This window comes from Solanum dulcamara, chromosome 8, assembly GCF_947179165.1.
Source record: "Solanum dulcamara chromosome 8, daSolDulc1.2, whole genome shotgun sequence".
NCBI classification, from domain to species: domain Eukaryota; kingdom Viridiplantae; phylum Streptophyta; class Magnoliopsida; order Solanales; family Solanaceae; genus Solanum; species Solanum dulcamara.
The window spans coordinates 51,453,799-51,469,436 of record NC_077244.1 but is presented as its reverse complement, the minus strand read 5'-3'; the positions used below and the strand labels follow the sequence as shown (position 1 = coordinate 51,469,436).

The following is a 15,638-nucleotide window of genomic DNA, read 5'->3' as shown; positions in this document are numbered from 1 at the left end:
TTCCTAGCTCACCCTCAATCATAATAGAAGAAATGTCATAATAAAATATCTTAACATATCATAAGCTAGAAAGACAAAGGAGTATTGTTCCCGGAACATGGGAACTCACCAAAAGTAGTCTTCGATGGAATATCAACTAGCCACGTGGAGGAGAACGAGGAGGAGCACCGATCCCTACATGGTGATATCATGTAGGCAAAAGAGTATGCGTTAGTACTTTGAATGTACTAAGTATGTAAGGATGCATGAACATTGAGAAAATATTATAACATTTATGTAATATGGAACATAATGTAATACATGCATAATAAATCATATGGATATCCTTTAAAACATTCATTTTGTGGGAAGCTAACCATAACCGACATTTAAGACCATGCGAGCTATTACATGGAATCCAACATAACCCCCTACGTTGGCCGGGGAGACTACTTGCCAGGTAGAACTCCGTCAACTTCATTCATTTCTTTAACTTTAACTTTAAGGGCTATTTATGGATCCATTAGCCTAAGCCTACAAGGGATCCTATGTTGGCACATAGTTAATGAGACAAGGGGTTGCTACTAGGATTCCCTTACCGAATCCCACCTCAATGACCCATTCGGTGCTAAGTCAATGCCACGGAATAGTTTAATACTTCAAAATAGTCATAACATATAGCTTGAATATTCAAAACATCATATTCGGTAGAATAGCTCATTAAAACATTTGGTAATTCAAATATGCAAGAATTTTCCTTATTGCATAAAGAATCCATCATTCATATCATTTCATCATTCTTTCATTTCATAAGACTCCCTTTTTGATCATAGATATTGCTTTCATAAACATTTATTTGGAGTCAAAGTTTTCAAGTCAAACTTTATTAAAAACATAGTAAAACTAGGTGAGTTCAAATCACTTCAACTTGCAAATATGTATGTAAATAAATATTCATAAATACTTTGAAATCCATTAATTAAAAATCATGCTTTAAACAACCCACCATGAATTTCAAGAATTTTTAAATAGATAAATAAAAGAATTACTTGTAAACCATCAATTTATACATATGAAATTATGTTGCATCAAAATAGAGCAATAATCATTAGTTTAACCATGATTCATACTATTAAGTAAAATTAAGAATTAACATAAGAAAATATTACTTGAAATCAAGATATTTAATTGAAAGAGTTTTTGGACTACATGGGTGGAAGAACCCATGGATAAACACCCACATAACTTAGAGTAAAGCTTAAAGAAAATAAACATAATTTATTATATAATCAAAATAATTTAGACATGAGAGTGGAAGGAATACTCTCATTGAAACCTTACATACCTGGAAACCGACGCTTTAGTTGGTACCGGAAGACTTAATGAACACTCTTGAGTCCTAGCTTCTCTCCTTGCCGGAACGTTTTGTGTACTACCCGGAATATATGAATCACCGGAATAGTATTTCTTCACTACTAAGAACTAAAACTATATTTGAGAATGTGTATAGAGAGAAGATTTGCTTGAGAAAGCTTGATGAATAAAATGAGGAAATAAGGTGGGTATTTATAGATGGGAAAGATGACCTAACAATAAATAAAATAATTATAAATAAAAATCTGAAAATTTAGTGGAATATATTGATGTCATGGATGATGTTAAATGGAGGACAATTTATGTCATGAGTGATGTCAAATGTATCTAGATCTTTCTATGGTAGGTGAAATGAGTTATCTTTGACAGAATACTCTTTTTGGAAGCTGCGTTTGAATAAGATAAATTCCTTATTAGGATTTGGTGTCTTCATAAGAATTGTAGATATGGAAGTCTAGTTTCATATCGTTCAAGAATCAACCAATTTGGATAAACCTACAGTGAGATATGATTTTTCTTCTATAAACACTCATTTCCGTAACAGCATCCTACCTTACAAAGATTAATTTATTTGACCTACTTAACCTCCGAATATTAAAATATGGTCTTCATAAAAGTTGTAGGTAATGATCTTGTGGTTACTCAGAAATTTGAATCACTCAATTGGGATATTTCTATGAAAAGTTATGACCAAAATACAGAGGCTGTATCATGTTTAGGCAAAAATTGAAACATCGTATACAACGTTTTTAGGGGATATTACATTATCTCCCCCTTGGGAACATTCGTCCTCGAATGAGAAAAGACTTAGCTTGAGTAGAGTAGAGTATTAACAAACAACCTATCATTAATGCAACAGTGTAATTTAAAATATCGTTTAAAAAATATTTCATAATTTTGCAAGCATGTGACAAGAAAAGTTGAGATGTAAGGATTTCAAGTAATTGAGCAAGGACAACTTAATACCTTAGGTTTGGGTAGAGGGGAAAAGATGAGGGTATCTGTTAATCATATCCGCTTCCGCTTCCCATGTTGCACTTTCTATTTGTTGATTCCTCCAAAGGACTTTAACAGATGCAATTTCTTTGTTCCTCAATCTCTTAACTTGCCGGTCCAAAATTTCCACAGGAACTTCTTCATAGGTCAAGTTTTCTTCAATATTCACTACTGTCATAGGTACAATGGAACTAGAATCACCCACATGTTTTTTTAACATAGACACGTGAAACACCGGATGAACCATGGCCATTTCCAATGGTAATTCCAACTCATATGCAACCTTACCAACACGTCTCATGATTCTATAAGGCCCTACATATCTAGGGCTCAATTTCCCTTTCTTACCAAATCGAACCACACCTTTCATGGGTGAAACCTTCAGATACACCCAATCATCCACATTAAACTCAAGATCCCTTCTTCTAGTGTCAGAATAGGACTTTTGACGACTTTGAGCCGTCTTCAACCTTTCTCTAATGATCTTCACCTTCTCTAAAGCATCAAGTACCAAATCGGGGCCCAACAAGGTCATCTCACCTACTTCGAACCAACCTACCGGTGATCTACATCGTCTCCCATACAAAGCCTCAAACGGTGCCATCTCAATACTTGAGTGGTAACTATTATTATAGGCAAACTCGATGAGAGGTAGATGATCATACCAATTCCCTTTAAACTCCAACACACAAGCCCTTAACATATCCTCTAGTGTTTGAATCGTCCTTTCGGCTTGCCCATCCGTTTGAGGATGGAATGCTGTGCTCAACTTTACCTTAGTACCGAGGCCTTTTTGAAATGATCTCCAGAAGTGAGAAGTGAATTGGGTACCACGATCCGAAATAATGGATAATGGCACACCATGCAACCTCACCAACTCCCGAATATACAACTTGGCATAGTCTTCGGCACTATAGGAAGTTTTAACCGGTAAGAAGTGAGCTGACTTAGTCATTCTATCAATAATTACCCAAATCGAGTCATGACGTTTCCGGGTATGAGGCAAACCCACTACAAAATCCATATTCACATTTTCCCATTTCCAAGTTGGGATTTCAATGTCTTGGGCTAGGCCACCCGGTCTTTGATGTTCAGCCTTCACTTGTTGACAATTTGTACATTCGGACACAAACCTTGCTATGTCCTTCTTCATGCCACCCCACCAATACAACTCCTTTAAGTCTCGGTACATTTTTGTTGAACCGGGATGAATGGAGTATCTAGAATTATGAGCCTCCATCAAGATCAAACTCCTTAGGCCATCAACATCTGGAACACATATCCGACCTTGGTAATATAGAACCCCATCTCCCCCTTGGGAAAAGACTTCTATCTTCTTTTCCTTTACCAACTTCTTTAACTCGATAAACTTTGGGTCAAGATCTTGCTTTGATTTAACATCCACCACCAAAGAGGATTCAGAACTATTTTGAACAACCATACCCCCATCATTAGTACTACCCAACTTCACCCCTAATCTAGCCAATCGGTGAACATCTTTCACCAACTCCCTCTTCCTTTCATCCACATGGGCCACACTCCCCATAGATATTCTACTAAGTGCATCAGCAACCACATTGGCTTTACCCGGATGATAGTGCACACTCATGTCATAGTCCTTAAGGAGTTCTAGCCACCTCCTTTGCCTTAGATTAAGGTCCTTTTGGGTAAACACATATTGAAGACTCTTATGATCAGTATAGACATCCACATGCACCCCATAGAGGTAATGCCTCCAAATCTTCAAAGCAAAAACAACAGCCGCCAATTCAAGGTCATGGGTAGGGTAGTTGCGCTCATGCACCTTTAATTGCCTAGAAGCATAGGCTATTACCTTGCCCTTTTGCATTAAGACACAACCTAAACCAATCTTTGAAGCATCACAATAAACTACAAACCCTTCTAATCCTTCTGGGAGAGTCAAAATAGGAGCAGAGGTAAGTCGATCTTTTAAGGTCTGGAAACTCTTCTCACACTCATCTGTCCATATGAATTTGGATTTCTTTTGGGTCAATTTTGTCATAGGAGATGAGATGGAAGAAAAGCCTTTGACGAACCGTCTATAGTACCCGGCTAGACCTAAGAAGCTCCTAATGTCTGAAGGAGATAATGATCTAGGCCAATTTTTGACTGCCTCTATTTTCTTAGGATCAACCTTGATTCCATCACCGGACACTATGTGACCAAGAAATGCTACCTCCTTTAACCAAAATTCACATTTACTAAATTTTGCAAATAATTGTTTATCCCTCAATGTTTGAAGCACAACTCTCAAGTGATTTTTATGTTCTTCCTCACCCCGAGAGTAAATTAAAATATCATCAATGAAGACTACTACAAAGGTATCAAGGTAAGGTTTGAACACCCTATTCATCAAGTCTATAAACACCGCCGGTGCATTCGTCAACCCAAAACTCATCACCACAAACTCATAGTGACCATACCTTGTTCGGAAGGCTGTTTTGGGAATATCACACTCCCTTACCCGTAGTTGATGGTAGCCGGACCGAAGGTCGATCTTGGAGAAGTGACTTGCCCCTTGTAATTGATCAAACAAGTCATCTATTCTAGGGAGTGGGTACTTGTTCTTAATGGTCATCTTATTTAATTGCCGATAGTCTATGCACATTCGAAGTGAACCATCCTTCTTTCTTACAAATAGAACGGGAGCACCCCATGGCGAAATACTTGGTCTTATGAACCCCTTCTCTAACAAGTCCTTTAATTGTTCCTTTAGCTCTTTCAATTCTGCTGGGGCCATGCGGTAAGGAGGAATAGAGATAGGTTGGGTATCGGGGAGGATATCAATACCAAAATCAACTTCCCTTTCGGGAGGGACACCGGGAAGGTCATCAGGAAAGACATCGGGGAATTCATTGACTATAGGAACTGACTCAAGAGAAAGACTTTTGGAGTTGACATCCCTAACCCTCACAATATGGTAAATACATCCCTTAGAAATCATTTTGCGAGCCTTAAGATAAGAAATAAACTGACCCTTAACCACCGAATCACGACCCTGCCATTCAATAACAGGCTCATTTGGAAATTGGAACTTGACTCGACGATTCCTACAATCTATGGAAGCATAAGATGCATGTAACCAATCCATCCCAAGAATGACATCGAAATCTATCATATCAAGCTCAATGAGATCACAAGGAATAACTTTATGCAAGATAGACACAAGGCAACCCCTATAGACCTTTCTAGCAATAACTGACTCACCAACGGGGGTAGACACCAAATAAGGCTCTAATAACATTTCAGGTAAAACATCAAATCTATTAGCAAGGAATGGAGCAACAAAAGATAAATTTGCACCCGGATCTAATAGTGCATACACATCAAAATAAAAGACCTTTAACATACCGGTAATGACATTGGGTGCATCCTCAACCTCTTGTCTCCCATGCAAGGCATAAAAGCGGTTGGTGCGTTGGACACCTCCTTGGACTTGTTGACCATGAGCAATTTGGCCTTGAGTCCTACCACCACCATCTCTACAATCCTTAGCATGGTGGCCCAGCTTGCCACACTTAAAGCATGCATTGGAACCAGCTAAGCATTCCCCTTTGTGAGTCCTTCCACACTTCTTGCAAGCAGGGAAAGTTTGAATAGCAACATTCTCTCTGGGAATCATTGGTTTACCACTCTTGTCCTTGTTGAACCTTGGAGGAGGAGTATTGGTGGAACCTTGCCCCATAAATCGTTGCCCACCTTGGCCTTTGCCATTGTTACCATAATCAGACCTTTGAGGGTTAAACCCTCCACCATCCACTCTAGCCTTTTTGAACCCCCTTGATCTCTCTCTAAGCTTCTCTTCTTCAATTTGTTCTGCGTAAGTCATTAACCGAGAGCTATCCATCTCCTTGATCAACATGGCCGTTTTGCACTCCTTGGACACCAAGCTTGAGACACCGGAAATAAACTTGCTCATTCTAGCTCTTGGGTCAGAGACCATGAAGGGAGCATACTTTGACAACTTAGTGAATTTGAGAGCATACTCCCTCACACTCATACTTCCTTGACGGAGGTTGATGAACTCTTGGATTTTGGCCTCCCTTAGCTCCAATGGGAAGAAGCGGTCTAGGAAGGCACCTTTGAACTCTTCCCATCCTATCGACCCTATTTCTTCATCCCTCTCAACAATCCATTGTTCGTACCACACTCGAGCCACACCTTTGAGTTGATAGGCCACTAGCTCGGCCTTCTCATTTGGTGGCACACCCATGATAGCCACAATCCGGTACACCTCATTAATGAACTCCATAGGGTCCTCATCTAGTTTAGAACCATCGAACTCGGGCGGATTCATCCTTTGGAAATCCCGAATCCTAGAGGCTGGATTTTGCATTTGGGAAGGAGGAACACCTAGATTCCCTTGGTTAGCTACGACTTGAGCTAACAAAGTAATAACACTGCGAAACTCGGCATGGGTTACCCCATCCTCATGATGTTGGGCATTAGGAATCGGAGGAGTTTGGTCCTCATTGTCAATCCTTGCTCTTTGAGGTGGTCTTCCACGAGTCATTATCTAGAGAACACAAAATGGGTAATTAGTTAAAGGAAAGCTTAGGACACTCTAAGGCACGACATGAATTTGAAAGAAGTGAAAATTTTCCTAAACGCCTCATAGTCTCTTATTCATAATTGTGGCGCGCTTCACAACCATGAACAAGACCCTATTCGACGCAGTATGTTGGACTCCAAGGATCATTCAAAACCTCGGGCTCTGATACCAAGTTTGTCACGACCCAAGCCTAGGGCCTAGACGTGACATAGCGAATGAGGAACCCGAAAGTACCTCAAACAAGCCTCTTAGCATTCTTTTAGCCTTTTATAGGTAATGATGATAAATAGACAAGCGGAAATCATAATAATAAGTATTCAACTTACATATGTCCAACAATACCTCTAACTATTAGATTTAATGGGGCTAAGACAAGTTCCTAGCTCACCCTCAATCATAATAGAAGAAATGCCATAATAAAATATCTTAACATATCATAAGCTAGAAAGACAAAGGAGTATTGTTCCCGGAACATGGGAACTCACCAAAAGTAGTCTTCGATGGAATATCAACTAGCCACGTGGAGGAGAACGAGGAGGAGCACCGATCCCTACATGGTGATATCATGTAGGCAAAAGAGTATGCGTTAGTACTTTGAATGTACTAAGTATGTAAGGATGCATGAACATTGAGAAAATATTATAACATTTATGTAATATGGAACATAATGTAATACATGCATAATAAATCATATGGATATCCTTTAAAACATTCATTTTGTGGGAAGCTAACCATAACCGACATTTAAGACCATGCGAGCTATTACATGGAATCCAACATAACCCCCTACGTTGGCCGGGGAGACTACTTGCCAGGTAGAACTCCGTCAACTTCATTCATTTCTTTAACTTTAACTTTAAGGGCTATTTATGGATCCATTAGCCTAAGCCTACAAGGGATCCTATGTTGGCACATAGTTAATGAGACAAGGGGTTGCTACTAGGATTCCCTTACCGAATCCCACCTCAATGACCCATTCGGTGCTAAGTCAATGCCACGGAATAGTTTAATACTTCAAAATAGTCATAACATATAGCTTGAATATTCAAAACATCATATTCGGTAGAATAGCTCATTAAAACATTTGGTAATTCAAATATGCAAGAATTTTCCTTATTGCATAAAGAATCCATCATTCATATCATTTCATCATTCTTTCATTTCATAAGACTCCCTTTTTGATCATAGATATTGCTTTCATAAACATTTATTTGGAGTCAAAGTTTTCAAGTCAAACTTTATTAAAAACATAGTAAAACTAGGTGAGTTCAAATCACTTCAACTTGCAAATATGTATGTAAATAAATATTCATAAATACTTTGAAATCCATTAATTAAAAATCATGCTTTAAACAACCCACCATGAATTTCAAGAATTTTTAAATAGATAAATAAAAGAATTACTTGTAAACCATCAATTTATACATATGAAATTATGTTGCATCAAAATAGAGCAATAATCATTAGTTTAACCATGATTCATACTATTAAGTAAAATTAAGAATTAACATAAGAAAATATTACTTGAAATCAAGATATTTAATTGAAAGAGTTTTTGGACTACATGGGTGGAAGAACCCATGGATAAACACCCACATAACTTAGAGTAAAGCTTAAAGAAAATAAACATAATTTATTATATAATCAAAATAATTTAGACATGAGAGTGGAAGGAATACTCTCATTGAAACCTTACATACCTGGAAACCGACGCTTTAGTTGGTACCGGAAGACTTAATGAACACTCTTGAGTCCTAGCTTCTCTCCTTGCCGGAACGTTTTGTGTACTACCCGGAATATATGAATCACCGGAATAGTATTTCTTCACTACTAAGAACTAAAACTATATTTGAGAATGTGTATAGAGAGAAGATTTGCTTGAGAAAGCTTGATGAATAAAATGAGGAAATAAGGTGGGTATTTATAGATGGGAAAGATGACCTAACAATAAATAAAATAATTATAAATAAAAATCTGAAAATTTAGTGGAATATATTGATGTCATGGATGATGTTAAATGGAGGACAATTTATGTCATGAGTGATGTCAAATGTATCTAGATCTTTCTATGGTAGGTGAAATGAGTTATCTTTGACAGAATACTCTTTTTGGAAGCTGCGTTTGAATAAGATAAATTCCTTATTAGGATTTGGTGTCTTCATAAGAATTGTAGATATGGAAGTCTAGTTTTATATCGTTCAAGAATCAACCAATTTGGATAAACCTACAGTGAGATATGATTTTTCTTCTATAAACACTCATTTCCGTAACAGCATCCTACCTTACAAAGATTAATTTATTTGACCTACTTAACCTCCGAATCTTAAAATATGGTCTTCATAAAAGTTGTAGGTAATGATCTTGTGGTTACTCAGAAATTTGAATCACTCAATTTGGATATTTCTATGAAAAGTTATGACCAAAATACAGAGGTTGTATCATGTTTAGGCAAAAATTGAAACATCGTATACAACGTTTTTAGGGGATATTACACTAAGAGAAGTTCGGACCACTTAGATGATTTGCAAAAAATCTTTGAGAGGTTGCAAAAGTATAATCCAAAATTGAATCTAGCAAAATGTGCATTTGGAGTACCCACAGGAAAACTATTAGGATTCATTATTAGCAGGAGAGGTATAGATTTGGATCCTTCTAAGATCAAGGCAATTCAAGAATTACCTTCCCCCAAGACCAAGAAGTACGTGATGAGTTTCTTGGAAAGGCTTAATTACACTAGTCGGTTCATAGCACAATCCACAGTAATTTGTGAACCCATATTTAAATTACTAAAGAAGGATGCTGCCACAAAATGGATGGAAGAATGTCAAAGGGATTTTGATAAAATAAAAGAATATTTGTCCAAACCGCTAGTATTGGTCCCGCCTGAGCTTGGGAGGCCGTTGCTACTATACTTATCTGTCATAGATAATACATTTGGATGCGTATTGGGACAACATGATGAGAAAGGCAGAAGAGAGAAAGCCATTTACTACTTGAGCAAGAAGTTCACACCGTATGAGGCGAGCTATACCTTGTTGGAATGAATGTGTTGCGCTTTGACTTGGATCGCACAGAAATTTAGGCATTACTATCTGCATACACCACGTACTTAATCTCAAGAATGGATCCACTCAAGTACATCCTTCAGAAGCCAATGACTACAGGTAAATTGGCAAAATGGAAAATTTTGTTGAGCGAGTTCGCCATTGTGTATGTGACACAGAAAGCCATCAAAGGACAAGCCTTGGCTGACCACCTCGCAGAAAATCCAGTGGATCAAGATTACAAGCCACTCAAAACTTACTTCCCTGATGAAGAGGTGTTGTTTGTAAGAGAAGACATATCAGAATCATATGATGGTTGGAGGATGTTTTTTGACCTAGCATCAAATTCAAAAGGAGTCAAAATAAGAGCAGTCTTAATTTCAAAAACAGGTCAATATTACCCAATTTCAGCCAAGATTAGGTTTGATTGTACAAATAATATGGCAGAGTATGAAGCTTGTATTATCAGACTTAGAATGACCGTAGACATGAACGTCAAAGAGCTTTTGGCCATAGGCGATTCTGAGTTAGTGGTTCATCAGGTGCAAGGAGAATGGGCTGCTAAGAATTCAAAGATCCTTCCTTATTTGCATTGCATAACGGAGTTGAGTAGGAGATTCAGAAGAATTGAATTCAAACATGTCTCTCGAGCTTAAAATAAATTTATCGATGCTTTGGCAACATTATCCTCAATGATTCAGCATACGGACAAGAATTACATCGACCCTATTGAAGTAAAATTATATGATCGACATGCATGTTGTTTTCATATTGATGAGGAATTGGATGGAAGACCACGGTACTATGACATCAAGAGATTGATAGAAGCACGAGAATACCCTAAAATTGCCATAAGCAAGCAAAAAGGGACTTTGAGAAGAATGGCCAATCATTTCTTTCTTAATGGAGAAATTCTATATAGGAGGACTCCAAATTTGGGATTCCTAAGATGTGTTGACGCCAGGAAAGCGACGGGGCTTTTAGAAGAAATGCATGAAGGAACATGTGGACCTCATATGAATGGGTTCACTCTAGCTAAGAATATCTTAAGAGTTGGATATTTTTGGATGACCATGGAGAGAGATAGCATTTGATACATGCAGAAGAGTCATCAATGCCAAGTGCATGGAGATTTTATACGAGCTCCACCTAATGAGCTCAATATTATAGGTTCCCCTTGGCCATTTGCCGCTTGGGGCATGGATGTAATTGGACCCATAGAGTCTCTTACATCAAATTGACATCGTTTCATCCTTGTGGCTATCGATTATTTCACAAAATGGGTCTAAGCTTCAACATACAAGGCAGTAACTAAGAAGGTAGTAGTAGACTTTATTCGCAACAATATCATTTGTTGGTTTGGGATTCCAGAATTAATCATAACAGATAATGCGACCAATCTCAACAGCGATCTTATGAAGGAAATTTGTGATCGATTTAATATTGCTTATCAAAATTCCACAACTTATCGGCCACAGATGAATGAAGCAGTTGAAGCTGCAAACAAGAATACCAAAAAGATTTTAAGGAAGATAGTGGATAGTCATAGACAATGGCACGAGAAGTTACCATATGCTCTGCTCGGTTATCGTACCACAATCAGAACTTCCACTGGGGCAACTTTTATATATTGGTTTATGGTTCAGAAGCAGTAATACCTGCTGAAGTGGAAACACCATCTTTAAGGATTATTCAAAAGGTCGGTTTAGATGATGCATAATGGATTTGCAACATAATTGAACAATTGATGCTCATTGATGAGAAAAGAATGGACACAGTTTGTCATGGTCAATTCTATCAGATCAGAATGGCCAAAGCATTCAACAAGAAAGTCAACCTCGATAGTTCACATCGAAACAATTAGTATTGAAGAAGATATTTACTCACCAAGGAGAAGCTAAAGGGAAATTTGCACCAAACTGGCAAGGTCCTTCCATGGTTCATAGAGTACTATTTGGAGGAGTGGTAATCTTGGTAGAAATGGATGGCACAATGAGCACGAAGCCAATCAATTCAGATGCCATCAAGAAGTACTACATCTGAAGACATCAAGACTAACTTTCATTTTTTTATACTCTTACATTCCACGTAACAGAACTACGTCTCGACCTGAATTCCCACAGTGGGGTACGTAGGCAACCCACATCGGGTCTGGTCGTCCTTTAGAAAATCTAAAAACATCATTTCCTATTGTACTCGAACTACGTCATGACCTGATTTAGCTTGGATACGTAGGCAGCCTGAGTCGGACTTGATCATTGCATCACATATTCTTATATTTACCCCTTTGTAATTGAACTACGTCCTGACCTGATTCCACTTGGATATGTAGGCAGCCTTAGTCAGGTTTGGTCATTTTATTGCATAATGTTCACTTTTTATCCTCCAACTACGTACAGACCTGATTCCTATTTGGGGATACGTAGGCAACCTTAAAGGTTTTATCATACCTTTAGAAAACCCTACTTTAATTAGGTATCATTAGAACATAAAGGATCTCGCGAATGAGTCAAGAGAAGCGTCATCAGAAGACAAGACTACGAGAAAGATTACATTTGGATATGGAGAATCTTGATTGACTTCGAAGCATGTCATAACCTTAAAATGATAAAGGATTACTTTCTCTCTCTCTCTCTCTCTCTATATATATATATATATATATATATATATATATATATATATATATATATATACATGATATACTCCTTTGTTAAAGAACAAACTATTATTTATTTTTTAAAAAAAATATACTTCTTTACTATTTCACCTACCAAATCTCTAGGTTAAGATACTCTAGACGGACTACAGAAGTATTGGAGGTTTTCGGTAATGAGGCTTGAATCTGCGAGATCATACAAATCAACACCCCCTCCCAAACTAAAATTTTTCTTTGAGTGTAGGAAAATAAGAGATCAAGGAAGACAACCTCAAGTCTGGGGGCATGACTGAATACGCCATTCGACTTCTCAAAATCATAAGCCAAAATATCCTTCTCTTACCTTATTTATCAGAGGTACTTTATACTTGGATTTGCTGCCTAAAATATTTCTTTTTAAATCTTTTCAGGTACGCTCGAGATCCGGATCAAAACACTGAAGACAAAGGGGCCCTATAGGATAAATAGGATAGTTTACTTTTATGTCAAAAATAACTCCATCAATTGGAGCTTGTCGTCTAACCTCGTCAACAACTCCTCCATAGGAGAATATCGTCTAACTACGTCAAATAAGCTCCCTCGATTAGAGAACGCCATCTAACACCATTTAAACTCTGCCGATCGGAGGATGTATATAGCAAACACTGTTCAAACTTCACCGTTTGGAGGCTGTATATAGCAAACACCATTCAAACTCCGCCGATCGGAGGTTGTATATAGCAAACATCGTCTAAACTTCGCCGTCTAAAGGTTGTACATAGCCAACGTCATCCAAACTCCACCGTTTGGAGGTTGTACATAGCAAACCTCATCAAACTCTGCCGATCAGGAGCATGCATACAACAATCTCATACATCTACAGTTAAATTCCATATTACAAGCTTTACGTCGCCGGATACAGGTGTTACATAACAAGTTTTACACCGCCAGATACAGGCGTTACATTATAAATTTTACACCACCAGATACAGGCATTACATTACAAGTTTTATACCAATGGATACAGGCGTTATATTACAAGTTTTACACTGCCGGATACAGGCGTTACATTACAACCTTTACACAGCCAGATACAAGCGTTACATTACAAGCTATACACAGCCAGATACGGGCATTACATTACAAGTTTTACACCACCGGATACAAGCGTTACATTTATAAGTTTTACACCACTGGATACAGACGTTACATTTACAAGCTCTACAACACTGGATACATGCATTACATTACAAGCTTTACACAACCGGATACAAGCATTTCATTACAATCGCCTCGCCAGTCGGTGGTTTTACAGTATCAGCTACTCTGTTTGCATCGCATTCATCCCATAAAACAGAGACATCAACAATCGTTTGGATATCTACACTTTACTCTTTACATTAATATTTTAATTTATTATTTTTAAACCGCGACAGGTAATTTTCATCCTTTTACCTAATTTGCAGGACACCGCATTACAACATGGAACTACCTCTAAGCAACAAACTAGGGTAAGCTAGTGGAATGTCAAGCATCCCTAGCTACGTCAAGGATTCTCTTTCAGAACTCAACTCGACTCGATTTTCAAAAGTTAGAATTTGAATTTTATTCATAACTTTTTCATGTCTCAGCATCACCATAACTCAATACTGGGGCAATTTATTTTAAAAATTCATGTTCTTTTCTCTACCATAGGTCTTCAGTAGAAATTGCTACAGAATATTTCTCATTCCGAGTTGTTCCTTAGAATTACATCGAACCTGATTTCTCACATCTTAGGATATTCAGATAACCTCAGTTTGAGCATGACCATATTCGTTCTATTCATGCTAAAATCTTTGTACATCATCACCCGTAAGAACTCGGTGTTACCATAAACCAACAATGGGGTAAATTTTGAATTCGATCAAAATTTATTGTGATTCTACCATCTAGAACTACACACGATCTGATTCTCGTATAACCAAAGATATGTAGGCAACTTGAAACCGAAGTCTTGGCCGCAATAGTTTTGCAACTCCCACGCATTTCATTGGGTCCCGCCGAGATTATTCCATTGGTCGGACAAAATCTGCTACTCCATCAAATTTCTTTGCTCGTCAATTCATCCTTCATTCCCAAGCAAAGAAGGGGCAAGCTGTTGAACCCAATTTTGACCAACCTATGACTATTTTTCGGATTACTATTTTAATAATTATGCATTTCTCAAAAGCTTATTTCTTTACTAAGTGAATGAATTTCTATTTAGTTTTACTCAATAAATGACATATTTTGACATTCATAATTTACAATATTTTTGCTATTTATTAATATTATTACTATTATTATTTTTTATTATTAAAACAACAAGCTTCATACATTCAAATATTTTTACATGTCTATTTTTAGTATGTGTATATTTTACGTATATAAAATTATATACATAAGTATTTACTTTATATATAAAAATTATTACTTGATAAAGTTAATAATTTTACTTATTCAATATATATATTATGGTTATTAATTAGATAGGAATTTATTCAATTTTCCTCCATTTTATTTTAATTATAGTACTTTTATCCAATTTATTAAAATTCTAGCTAAATAGCTTTCAATTAATTATAATTCTAGCCTAATTGATTTTAATGTAGTTTAATTTTAAATCTCTCTTTTAATCACATCTGTTCATCTATATTAATCAATGGTCACGATTTAATCCCTCCTTATCCCCTATTTCTAATTACTACCCTCCCTTATCTTAATTGATTTTTTTTGGATCTTCTCCAAAAAAGAAGGGAGTCGCAGCCCCTCTCTCAAAATTTGTCTTTCTCCTTCATTATATTTCCTCACGCCGCACCACCATCTTCACTGGTGAACAACTCACGTCGCCACCCTCTCTTTCTTTCCCTCGCTACACATGCCATCACACCGCCTCTCCTCTCTTCGTCGCTCAGCCGGCGAACATCCAGCATCTCCTCACGCTGCTTCTCCTCCGGGCTGCTGTCCAAAAGACGAGAACCACCAGCGACCACCTGCACAACTGGCAACCTCCATC

The 15,638-nt window shown here is 37.4% G+C and overlaps 1 protein-coding gene across 1 annotated transcript; it reads left to right on the top strand.

Annotated features, from left to right (window-relative positions):
• Positions 1–10,043: 10,043 nt before the first annotated feature.
• On the top strand, positions 10,044–11,621 carry LOC129899940 (uncharacterized). Its single transcript, XM_055974934.1, has 2 exons — positions 10,044–10,575; positions 11,338–11,621. Exons 1-2 carry the CDS (start codon positions 10,044–10,046, stop codon positions 11,619–11,621), a joined length of 816 nt encoding a protein of 271 aa, XP_055830909.1.
• The last annotated feature ends 4,017 nt before the right edge of the window (positions 11,622–15,638 follow it).